At 38.3% G+C, this 12,046-nt stretch overlaps 1 protein-coding gene across 2 annotated transcripts in view; it reads left to right on the top strand.

Moving 5' to 3' along the window:
* The window catches only part of LOC107701207 (protein disulfide-isomerase-like), an 18,216-nt gene that overhangs the window by 2,764 nt on the left and 3,406 nt on the right, over positions 1–12,046 (top strand). For both annotated transcript variants that reach the window (XM_016503167.1, XM_016503166.1), the window contains exons 2-10: positions 546–752; positions 1,833–1,966; positions 2,130–2,267; positions 8,244–8,348; positions 8,517–8,642; positions 8,734–8,934; positions 9,171–9,291; positions 10,129–10,310; positions 11,609–11,719. In XM_016503167.1, the coding sequence (XP_016358653.1) occupies positions 546–752; positions 1,833–1,966; positions 2,130–2,267; positions 8,244–8,348; positions 8,517–8,642; positions 8,734–8,934; positions 9,171–9,291; positions 10,129–10,310; positions 11,609–11,719 (1,325 nt within the window). The remainder of the gene's footprint in view (positions 1–545; positions 753–1,832; positions 1,967–2,129; positions 2,268–8,243; positions 8,349–8,516; positions 8,643–8,733; positions 8,935–9,170; positions 9,292–10,128; positions 10,311–11,608; positions 11,720–12,046) is intronic.

Here is a 12,046-nt window from a genome sequence, read left to right as displayed (position 1 = left end):
GGGAGCAGCAGCTCATTTGCATTTAAAGAGACATGCTCTAATACAGCGTGTTTCTGCATCCACTCAAAATTATATAATAAATGATCTGTGGGGTATTTTGAGCTAAAACGTCAGTTACATTCTGGGGACCCCTGAGACTTCTATTACATTGTAAAAAGGGCCATAATTCAAGATTTTATTTCTCACATACATGGTTATATAGGGAATATATGACCAGCAGTGAAATGTAAGTCAGGTCCGCTCCATGGACAGTGCAATTATTAAAGAATACAAACACAAGAAAATTATATATAAATATAGGTATGGAAAAAGTAAGATTAAAAATAAAATAAAATGCGCAGGACAGTATACTGTAGGCTTAATAAATATTTAGATGAGCAGGAATGTACAAGAGAAGTGTGAAGCATAATATGTCACATTTAACACATTCATTCAGACAAATTACTGCTAATGTGGTTTGTGAGTAAATGAATGTTAGTGACTTTAAATGCAGTGACTGTAAATGTCAGATTTATTAAATTAACTTTTTTTTTTGCTTATTGCAGATGCACCTTGGTGTGGGCACTGCAAGGCCCTGGTCCCCGAATATGCTAAAGCAGCAGGTATGCTGAAAGCTGAAGGTACAAACATCAGACTTGCTAAGGTGGATGCAACAGAGGAATCTGAGCTTGCTCAGGAGTTTGGTGTTCGCGGATATCCCACCATCAAGTTCTTCAAGGGAGGAGAGAAGGAGAACCCCAAGGAGTATTCTGGTGAGAGATATCAGCCGCAATTTTCCTACATAATATCCATGATCCTTCTTTGTGTATGGACTACTAGACTGTCTTCAGCGTTTGACTTCTACTTTTGTGTAAAAAAAAAAAACCTTTTACTCTTTTACTTCTTTAACAAAATCATTATCATTTAAAACAAAACCAGATAGAAGGAAGTCAGTGAGTGTACAAACAGTTCTAACTGGTTTGATTTGGTTGGAATCGCTTAAGTGTAACTGAGCTGTATTTATGCCATCCTATACTGTAAACCATATTTCAGTTTAGACAGGTCAGTAGTCTACATACCATGAATGTAAGTGCTAACTGCTGAAGGTGCATGTCCTTCTGTACGTGGAAGCCCTGCCTTCCAGGCTGTTTGTATCAGGCCCCTCCCCCTTTCCTTCAACGTGCAGTTCCTCACATTGCCTGTGGTCTGGTTGCTGTAGGCTGCTCTCCATGGCTGTGTTTATTACTGTCGTACTCCTGCAAACCAGACCAGCCTCAGCAAATGTAAGTTCCAGGACTTTCAAGAGTCTTAAGGTTTAAAAAAATAATAATTCCACACACTTTTCAGATTCCTTGTGGGATTACAGAAAACACAATTCCATAATTTTAATCTTTGTCTTATCCTTGATGGAAGGACTCTTATCAGGGCATCAGGTGTTCTCATAAGAACTCCTATGAACTGCAGTTTAATTGTTGACGTGTCGCATAAGTAGTTCCTGCTGTAACCTGTGTTGCTCACTCTTCACTAGTTTAAAAAGAACATAATTAGTACTACCTTTGAAACTGTGACATGTCATTCGCATTGATGTCAGTCCTGCCCTGTTGTCATAAATGATCATAGATGGATGAGGATACATGGAAGAAGCACTTAAGCTACATTTAATCTGTATTTAATAGCTTTATATAATAAACGTTTGTTTTTGTTTCCTTTTTTGTTTAATTATCAGTGTATTATTTCTGTAGCTCAAACAGTAGAACAAGGAATTGGAACACAAAGGTCACATGTTGATTTCCAAATGAAGGTTCCACCAGGTTCTTTTGTCCCACTATGACATGCAAATGCTCTGTCTACAGCTGGCCGACAGGCTGATGACATTGTCAACTGGCTGAAAAAGCGAACTGGTCCTGCAGCCGCTACTTTAAGTGATGTGACACAGGCAGAGTCTCTTATTGCTGATAATGAGGTTGCAGTCATTGGATTCTTTAAGGTAAATGTCATTCTTTTCGTCAGCTAGTTTAGTTTGGGTTTTTTAAAATAATAATTATGTATAAATGTGTTATATATATATATATATATATTTATATATATATTTATATTTATATATATATATATATATTTATTTATTTATATATTTTTTTCTGTCTCTGCAGGATGTTGAATCAGAAGATGCCAAGGCCTTCATTAAAACCGCAGAGGCTGTGGATGACATCCCCTTTGGCATCACCTCAGATGATGCAGTCATTTCAAAGTTTGAAGTTGCCAAGGATGGTGTTGTTCTTTTTAAGAAGGTACATATGTTCTCTACTGTGTAACTCTTCTGACTAAATTTCAGACGACTACTTAATATTTGCTTATAACTTGTTATTAATGGGTAGTAGCTTGGAGTGTGACGAGATCCCATGCTACAAAATTTCGTGATATTAAAACAACAATATTTCTCAAGGTGAAAAGCTGTTCCACACAATGCCACAGCAGAACTGTTGTGCATCTCTGATCAACACAGTGGTGTTTTGTTACTGAATGAATCAAGTGAGCCAATGATTTAGTGAGCCATTCATAAAGAGTCACTTGCTTTGTTCCTGAAACAATCCGTTTGAACAAAGGTTGAATGAATGACTGAGTAACTTGTAGATTAAAGGGATAGTTCACCCAAAAATGAAAATTTGATGTTTATCTGCTTACCCCCAGGGCATCCAAGATGTAGGTGACTTTGTTTCTTCAGTAGAACACATATGATGATTTTTAAGTCCAACCGTTGCAGTCTATCAGTCGTATAATGCATGGCAATGGTAACAAAATCTATGAGAGTAAAAAAAACATGCACAGACAAATCCAAATTAAACCCTGCGGCTCGTGACGACACATTGATGTCCTAAGACACGAAACGATCGGTTTGTGCCAGAAACCGAACAGTATTTATATCATTTTTTACCTCTAATACACCACTATGTCCAACTGTCTTTGAGTGCGCGCACGGCATCCGGTGCATGAGGTGTGTACGTGCTCTGGTGTGGTTTACGTTAATGGGTGTGTTGATATCCAGCCGAAGAGCAAACAACCATAACTTCAGGCGAGCAGGCTCAGAAGTTGGGAATACGTGGAAAGTCACCACTCCTGAATGAGTTTGCGCGAGAGAACGTAATCTTTTAGTTTTAAGTCGGTTTGAACAATCCGGATAAGCACAAGTAAGTACCATTTTGATTAGCCGTCGTACCTACAATGTTTGTGCACTGTGTAAACAATGAGTGATGTATAAGCGCGAGAGATCACTTGGTGAACTACGCCAGAGCGCGTACACACCGGATGCCGTGCGCGCGTGCGCCCAAAGACAGTTGGACATAGTGGTGTATTAGAGGTAAAAAATGATATAAATACGGTTCGGTTTCTGGCACAAACCGATCGTTTCGTGTCTTAGGACATCAATGTGTCGTCACGAGCCGCAGGGTTTCATTTGGATTTGTCTGGGCTTGTTTTTTTTACACTCATAGATTTTGTTACATTGCCATGCATTATATGACTGATAGACTGCAACGGTTAAAGTTAAAAATCATCATATGTGTTCTACTGAAGAAACAAAGTCTTGGATGCCCTGGGGGTAAGCAGATAAACATCAAATTTTCATTTTTGGGTGAACTATCCCTTTAAGTCAGTGACTAGCTGCCAACTACTGGAGTTTTTTTTTTTTTTTAAGCATTTCATATTTCAATATTTTTTTTTAAATGCACATTTTTTAACATTATTCAGTGTTGAATCAAAATATTTCTGAAGCTGCTTTTTGTACTGTAGTTAATTCTTTAGTTGTCTAATACAATGATTTTAAATGATCTTTTGGGGTGTAATTTGTTCAATGGTTCATGCACCGTTATAAGGAGGGAAGCCAGTCAGTGTTTGGATATTGGTCTTTTACTGTATCTGATGATTCATGCACAAAGTAGAACTGAAGTGACTTTCATTGCAAGGTAATTTTCAAAATCCGCCATTTTCCACAATTGCATTGTGTGCCTTTCAGTCAGATAAAAGATGATTTCTTAAAAATAGTGTTAAATCTTGTCTCGTGAGCTAAGTGTATTGTCACACACCTGTTAGTAGCAGGGTTGCCATGTCCCAGGCTCGAATGGTGGCCCGGAAAGTGAGTGTGATTTCAGAAGTGGGGCCCTCTATGTTGGTTCTGTACCAAGCCCAAGAATTGTTGTTTGCGGCCCTGGGTAGTTGTATTAAACTATATAGTACTATTTGACATCACAAGGGATCAAAACAATCACAGGCTTTTTCATCTTTCCTGAATTAAACTTGCAAGGAGGTGATAACATTGTCAACTCAATATCAGGCTCTTGAGGCTATTTAGATTATGTAATCCATAAGAGTCCATAATTTTTCATATCCTCAGTGCAGCCATAGTAACATGATCCTGCTGCACTTGTGATAGTCTCATCTGGCAACACTGCTGTTGCTATTATTGGTCTTTGCTCAACCATGAAATGTATTTGGTTTGCTGGTTCTTGCTGGTTCAAGCAGACAGCAGATCTCCCCCTTGACCTTTGAATAGGGGTGCTCCGATTGATCAGGAATTGTCACTTGCACAATCGAGGAAGTGTCACATCGTCACTAAAGTTTATAAATTGCATTACTTTTTAATTCTTGCTAGTGTTTAATCATTCAGCGCTCACGCGCTCTCCTGGAGACTGTGCACGCTCATGCACACTCACAGCGCACACACATAATGCCAAGTTCACATTATTCCGTTTGCAGTGCATACGTGGTGCGTATTTTTTCCGCACTCATGTTAACGGATTAAAGCGTTCACACTGCACACAGTTGCGGTCCGGCAGTGCGTTCAGGGGCGGTGTGTCTGCAGCAGTGCAGAGATTGTTTCCGTACCGAGTCTGTTTGCTGCGCTTCAAGCGCTGAATTAAAGTAACAGCGCGTTGTTTGCAGTGAATATGAACATGGATTGAAACTAAAATGTAGTCATTACACCATAAATGCATATAATTAAAGTCTACTGTGTTTCACAGTCAACACATGGCTTACTCCTGTGTGAAAGCTGCTTCCCCTCTCACAAGAGTCACCTAAGAGGGGAATTTCCCCCATTTTCAAAAATGAAATTCAGGCCCTGAATAAATGTCTAAAAATGCTGATTGGAGTATCACTATAAATAGTTATAAATGATAAAAAGAAGACTTTAAAAAGATCGGTATCGGCAGATACTGCTTTCTGTGATTGGCCTCAAAAATCCTGATCGGAGCACCCCTACCTTTGAATGCATTAGGTAATTACTTAAGCTACTTAATTACTTAAGCTTAAGCAATTAAGTTCACCAAATTAAAATTGTCAGTTGAAATTGTCTACTGAAATGTACTCTCAAGTTGTTCCAAACGTGTGAATTTCTTCCTTCTGTTGAACACAAGTCTAAACTTTTACTGCGTTTGTCCAATCGTCGTGTAACTCTAGTAGATTGACTGATTACGAATTTGCGTCATTGCTTAGGAGTCCTATTGATGTCATCTGAAAAGCAGGATCAAATAAACATACACTGCTGTTCAAAAGTAACTATATACACTACTGTTCAAATGTTTGGGGTCGGTATTTTATTTTTAAGAAATTAATACTTGTATTAAGCAAGGATATTTTAAATTGATAAATCTTTTGTAACAATGTAAGTCCTTACCATTTTGAATAAATGCTGTTCTTTAAAGTTCCCCTATTATGCCTTTTCGACTATTACCTTTCATGCAGTGTGTCATGTAGCTGTATGTGAACATAAACTATCTGCAAAGTTGTGAACCTTACAGTGCACAATAAATAAAGTTATTGTCTATCAAAAAAAAAAAAAGTCTGCTCGCAATCGCCTAAATGAGTCGTCAGGAATTAGAATCTTGTTCTGTTACGGCTCTACGTCACAAAGTAACACATTTGCATAATGTCCGCCCACGTTCTACAGGTACATATAAAAAAATTATTATAATATGGAAAAAGGTCAATATTTTTTGTCACTCATTTCAGAAAGTGAAACCCATATATTATATAGATTCATTACACAGTGAAATATTTCAAGCCTTTATTTCTTGAAATTCTGATGATTATGGCTTACAGATAATGAAAACCCAAAATTCAGTGTCTCAGAAAATTAGAATCAGTCAACGCAGCCATCTACCAGGAAATTTTAGAGCACTTTATGCTTCCTTCTGCTGACAAGCTTTATGGAGATGCTGATTTCATTTTCCAGCAGGACTTGGCACCTGCCCACACTGCCAAAGGTACCAAAAGCTGGTTCAGTGACCATGGTGTTACTGTGCTTGATTGGCCAGCAAACTCGCCTGACCTGAATCCCATAGACAATCTATGGGGTATTGTCAAGAGGAAGATGAGACACCAGACCCAACAATGCAGATGACCGCTGAAGGCCAAGAGGAAGATGAGAGACACCAGACCCAACAATGCAGATGACCTGAAGGCCGCTATCAAAGCAACCTGGGCTTCCATTACACCTGAGCAGTGCCACAGGCTGATTGCCTCCATGCCACGCCGCATTGATGCAGTAATTCATGCAAAAGGAGGCCCAACCAAGTATTGAGTGCATAGAAATGAACATACTTTTCAGAAGCGTATATATTAAAATATCCTTTTTTTAAATTTTTTTTTATTGATCTTATGTAATATTCTGATTTTCTGAGACACTGAATTTTGGATTTTCATTATCTGTAAGCCATAATCATCAAAATTTCAAGAAATAAAGGCTTGAAATATTTCACTATGTATAATGAATCTATATAATATATGGGTTTCACTTTCTGAAAGTGACAAAAAATATTGATCTTTTTCATGGTATTCTAATTTTGAGATGTACCTGTATGTCGCCAACTTGCCCGCCCACAAACAGTAAAATTTCCACGTGGTTAACATGTCGAGAAGACGCTGTATCCTACGCTGTGAGTAAATTTGTTTTATCACGTCTTATAATTACCACAAACGTGTTAACATTTGACACTTACCACTGAGAAACGTCCTGCTCCAGTCGTGCTTGCGAATCAGTCTCTTGTCGATCAGCCAGTTCAACCGTTTCATCATCAGACTCCGGCTCAAATTGGTAAGGTACAGTCGATACCATCTTTTCTATGTATTGACAAGTCTCCAGGGCTGTCATTCCGTCATGGCAATGGGCGTTTCGTTTCCGACCCGCGCTGTACGCGGTAGACCAATCCAGAGCCAATCTCTCTACAGCTCTGGACCAATCACAAAGGACTGCGCCATCTGACCAATCACAGCAGTGAGGGCTCATGGAAAGGAGGGGTTTAGAGAGTCTGATTCTTTGAACCGCTTCGTACGAGTCATTTACAAATCATTTAGAAATGCGATAAAATTAAATCTATTTTTTTGAGAAAACTAACGTGTTTTTTGACCTTGCATGAATGTAAACCTGTTTTAGGAGACTCCTAAAACAATATTCTTTAAAAAAACATGTTTAAAAACATCCTACTGATTCCAAATGTTTGATTGGTAGTGTCACTGCCATGATTTTGTTTCATCTTAAAGTATTCAGTGGTTCTTCGTTCAGAAAATGTGCAATTAGCAACCGGATGCAGTACTCCTGAGCTAGATGAGCTCCACATCGAAATGAGGTCTTGTGGTAATTCGGACACTCTCTGATCTGGTCACAGGCACTACACCTTCATGAAAACCTGGAGGTATCAGGGAAGTTTGAAATTGTTTATCAGACATGAGGAAAGTAATCCGTATTGTTTAAAGTATCATGGAAATTCATTGGTTTAAATATGTAGGAATCCTGAATCCATATTAAAAATGTATTTTTCCATAAAGATGAAATCTATGTTCCTTATAGGAATGGGCCTAAAATAATTAATTCTCTCAGCAGGGTGGATGGATGTTCTTTTAAAGGTATAATCAACAATGGGCTAAACTTCTGATTAACCCTTGTCCCTAAAGAGGCTTTGAGGTTCCTGTGTCTTAGCGCCCAGACACACGCACTCCGAGGCAGTAAGGGCAATGAATTTCATTCCAGAATGCAGCTGCTCTCTTTATGCGTGCTATTAATGCCCATTGCATGTCGAATCTAGAATATTCACTGCCCTATGGCCAACAACTGTTGCGGTCACGTTTCTGTGCTTGAGTGATGCATAGTTCCCTAGTTAACACTCAATTACAGTGAATTTTGTTGCTATGTACACAGAAATTCAGTGTATAGAAGTTAAATAAGAGGAAATCTCTCTCTCTCTCTCTTTCTCTTTCTTACGTTCCTCCTTCAGTTTGATGAGGGTCGCAATACATTTGATGGAGAGATCGGCAAAGAAAAACTACTGGCCTTCATCAAGGCCAACCAACTTCCCCTGGTCATTGAGTTTACAGAGCAGGTACACTTTTTATCAACACTTGTGGCTCTTGTTGTATATTAATATTACAGATCTGTGTTTGACCTGTTGCATACAAGGCCCAAGTTGGCCTATTTATTTTCATTGAAAAATTTAATGCATTGTGAAGGGAAACAATAGATTTCTGAGTTTCTTATTTCTCCTTTGCAGACTGCTCCAAAAATCTTTGGAGGTGAAATCAAGTCCCACATCCTAATGTTTGTGCCCAAAACAGCCACAGACTTCCAGGACAAGATGGACCAATTTAAAAAGGCAGCTGAGGGTTTCAAAGGCAAGGTGGGTATTTTAATTTTCTTTTCTTTTTTTTTTTTTTAAACAGTGTCCATATGTTTCCTGGATATGTTAGTTTAACGTTCTTTCTCCACAGATTCTCTTCATCTTTATTGACAGTGATGTGGATGATAATCAGCGAATTCTGGAGTTCTTTGGTCTTAAGAAGGAAGAGTGCCCAACAATCCGCCTCATTACCCTAGAGGAAGAGATGACCAAATACAAACCAGAAACCTCAGAAATCACAGCAGAGAACATCATCACCTTCTGCACAGACTTCACAGAGGGAAAGCTTAAGGTGGCTGAGAACTTTGTTTAGGTTTAAACAATGTCTGATGGAAATGAGTCTTTACGGTAGATTTAGTAGTTACTTAAAATTGGCACTTAAATGACTTAAAGAAAATGTGTTCTGTCTTTTTGGAATTGTGTGTGTGTGTGTGTGTGTGTGTGTGTGTGTGTGTGTGTGTGTCTGTGTGTCTGTGTGTCTGTGTGTGTGTGTGTGTGTGTGTTTTGAATGATTGTAATGTCTTTCAGCCTCATTTGATGAGTCAGGACATTCCTGACGACTGGGATAAGAACCCTGTCAAGGTCTTGGTGGGCAAAAACTTTGAAGAGGTTGCCTTCGACCCCGCAAAGAATGTCTTTGTGGAGTTTTGTAAGTATTTTGTCTCCATATAAAAATGTTTTTCATTAGATGCAAGTTCTGTAGTCTTGGATGTTGCTTGTCCTACCATTAGATGTCTGACCTCGTGTTTTGAGAGATCACTTTGCCTGGCATATTGCCTGATTTATTTTGAAAGCTTGATTGCCCCTTCCAATAGCCTGGCATTGTAAACAAGATTCCTGTATCTGTCCAAAAGCATACTGCTAATCCTGGTACGGGTACCCACAGGATACTTACTTGGAGAGCTTTCTTTCCTATATACTCTTAAACTTGCTATAATGGGAACGAGCAAGAAATGCTGAGATCATTTTTCAAAACTGCTTCCCAATCTAGCATGTCTATGAGAAAAGTAAGGGGCTTTTTTTTTACGTCGCTATAACTGACTTTTTAATAAAGGATAAAGGTCTTGAAGGATAGATGGGGTTATTGTTCATGTCCAGTATCAATGATTACTTGTACCTTTGCAGTTATATTTGAGCTCCAGTGGGGTTTTAAATAGTCAAGCTATGTCTGTCCAAGCATACATGAGACAACATGTAATCAAATTTTTATAGGATTATATCCATGTTGCACATCACTTCTGTCTTGCAGAGCAAGTGCAACAGCTGCTAGAGCTATTGTAGTCTAATTAAAGTAGTTCACTCAAAAATGACAGTTCTGTCATTTACCCAATCATATGATTTCTTTCTATGGAACACAAAAGAATATATTTGTGATCCAAATGCAAATCCAGTGATTTTATCCAATTAAATAGTTTATTTACTCTAATTTTGGTCTGTTCATCATACGAAGTGATCGTAATGCATTCCATTTGCTCTTCCTATCCAGATGCCCCATGGTGTGGTCACTGTAAGCAGCTGGCCCCTATCTGGGATCAGTTGGGTGAGAAATTCAAAGACAAAGCAAACATTGTTGTGGCCAAGATGGACTCCACAGCCAATGAGATTGAAGCTGTCAAAGTGCATAGCTTCCCCACACTCAAGTTCTTCGCTGCTGGTGATGACCGTAAGGTAAGGCCATGAGACAGTTTGTTTCTGTTTTAGAAGGTGTAATTTTAGCATAATGTAATGTGAATTCAAAAAAAAAAAAAGATGAATAAATTGCAGTGGTCCGATCATCGATACACATAGCAGCCGTATGCATGATATTCATATATTCACTGCTTTGTGATTTAAGCATCAATGCAAAAAAAAAAAAAGGCTATGGAGTCGTTTCAGTATCAACTCAAAATCTCTGATTTAATGTTTGGTATCAAAAACCGTGTTAAGTTCAAATGAAGTTCCCACATGGTGTTTTGTAACTTGGTTTCAGTTATATACAGTAAAATTTACCATGTACTGCCGTGTATAATTTTTTGCGGTGTATTCATGTATTGGTGCATATAAACAAAAGGTTAAATATCATTATTTGTCACATAAAACATGTCTTTTTAACTGAATGCATTAGGCAATTATTACAATGGCGGAGTTTTTTTCCTACATCAGCCAGTCCTAAATTCTCTTTTTGTATACCAAGTATTCAGTTGATGTTATTAATGCACTAGACCGGTTTAATCTGGATTGTTATGATTGGCGTCAACTCTTCTATATGGGAGAAAGCAAACGAGGATGCCTCATTCTCCCTATTGCTCCAATTCTTCTTTGATTGTTGTTGTTTTAGCCAGTATCATAGATGTGCACAATTTGAATTATAAACGTTCCCAAAGTGGAAACTTGATAATTATCGATGAAGTTTTGTAAATATCAATTGCTAAATGTTTTTTTTAACAACTGAAGTCCTGTTCCCCCCCCCATTTTTTTTCACTTGGATGCTGCCCTGGCAAAGTAATTTGCTGATAATAATTAGCCTACAGACTTAGAAATGCTCAGATATAGCTTGCCTCACAACACGTGCAAAGGAAGCAAGACACTCCCGACCCAGTGAATTCACTGCTTGTCTAGATCCTGAGAGCTCTAGAGGTGCTGCATGGATCTAATTCTAGAATTAAAACCTCATCCATAGTCCATATGTTTTGAGGAAACCGAGCACTGATTAGAAGACATGTTGACAAAAGACCACCATTTAGTTGTTAGTAAACGAGTGATGGGTTACCATAAGTTTCTTCTAAAGATGAATCTTGGCTAGAGCCCAGTTTTGCAAGGTCACCCAGCTATGACCGACACCATAAACAAATTACTAAGATGTCTTGTACGGTTTCCTGACTCTTGCAAACAAATGCCCATTTGAAAAGTATGGGTGGATGAGTAATGTTTTTTTTTTGTTTTTATTTTTATGTTTTCCTTCTCGTTCCCCCCCCCCCTTTCTGTAGGTAATAGACTACAATGGTGAGAGAACGCTAGATGGATTCACAAAGTTTTTAGAGAGCGGAGGAAAAGAAGGTGGTGCACCAGCACGAGATGATGAGGACGAGGAATCTGATGTATGTATAATTTGGTTGCTATTTAACTTTTTTCCAATCGTTTGGTTTAACTCATTGAATTGTTAGTTTTCATACCATAAATATACCATACCATAATTTCAATTGAAAATCTGGCAGCTTTGGCCACAGACAAATCTCTTTTTGCTTATTGATGTTACTTCAGTAATTAAACTTTTGGAAGTGTTATGCATGTGCGCACAAATAAAAAAAAAAAAAATGCAATGACCTAAAGCATACTTCACCAATAGTTGACATATAATTAGTTGTAAGCTTGAAGAGTTTGCATATGGAGCTGCAGTTGTTTGCTGTCCGTCTCATGGGCATTCC

The sequence above is a fragment of the Sinocyclocheilus anshuiensis genome, unplaced genomic scaffold (genome assembly GCF_001515605.1).
Source record: "Sinocyclocheilus anshuiensis isolate Anshui unplaced genomic scaffold, SAMN03320099.WGS_v1.1 scaffold1522, whole genome shotgun sequence".
NCBI lineage: Eukaryota > Metazoa > Chordata > Actinopteri > Cypriniformes > Cyprinidae > Sinocyclocheilus > Sinocyclocheilus anshuiensis.
Note: the sequence above shows the minus strand (reverse complement) of the source record. Positions and strands in the feature narration are given on the sequence as shown.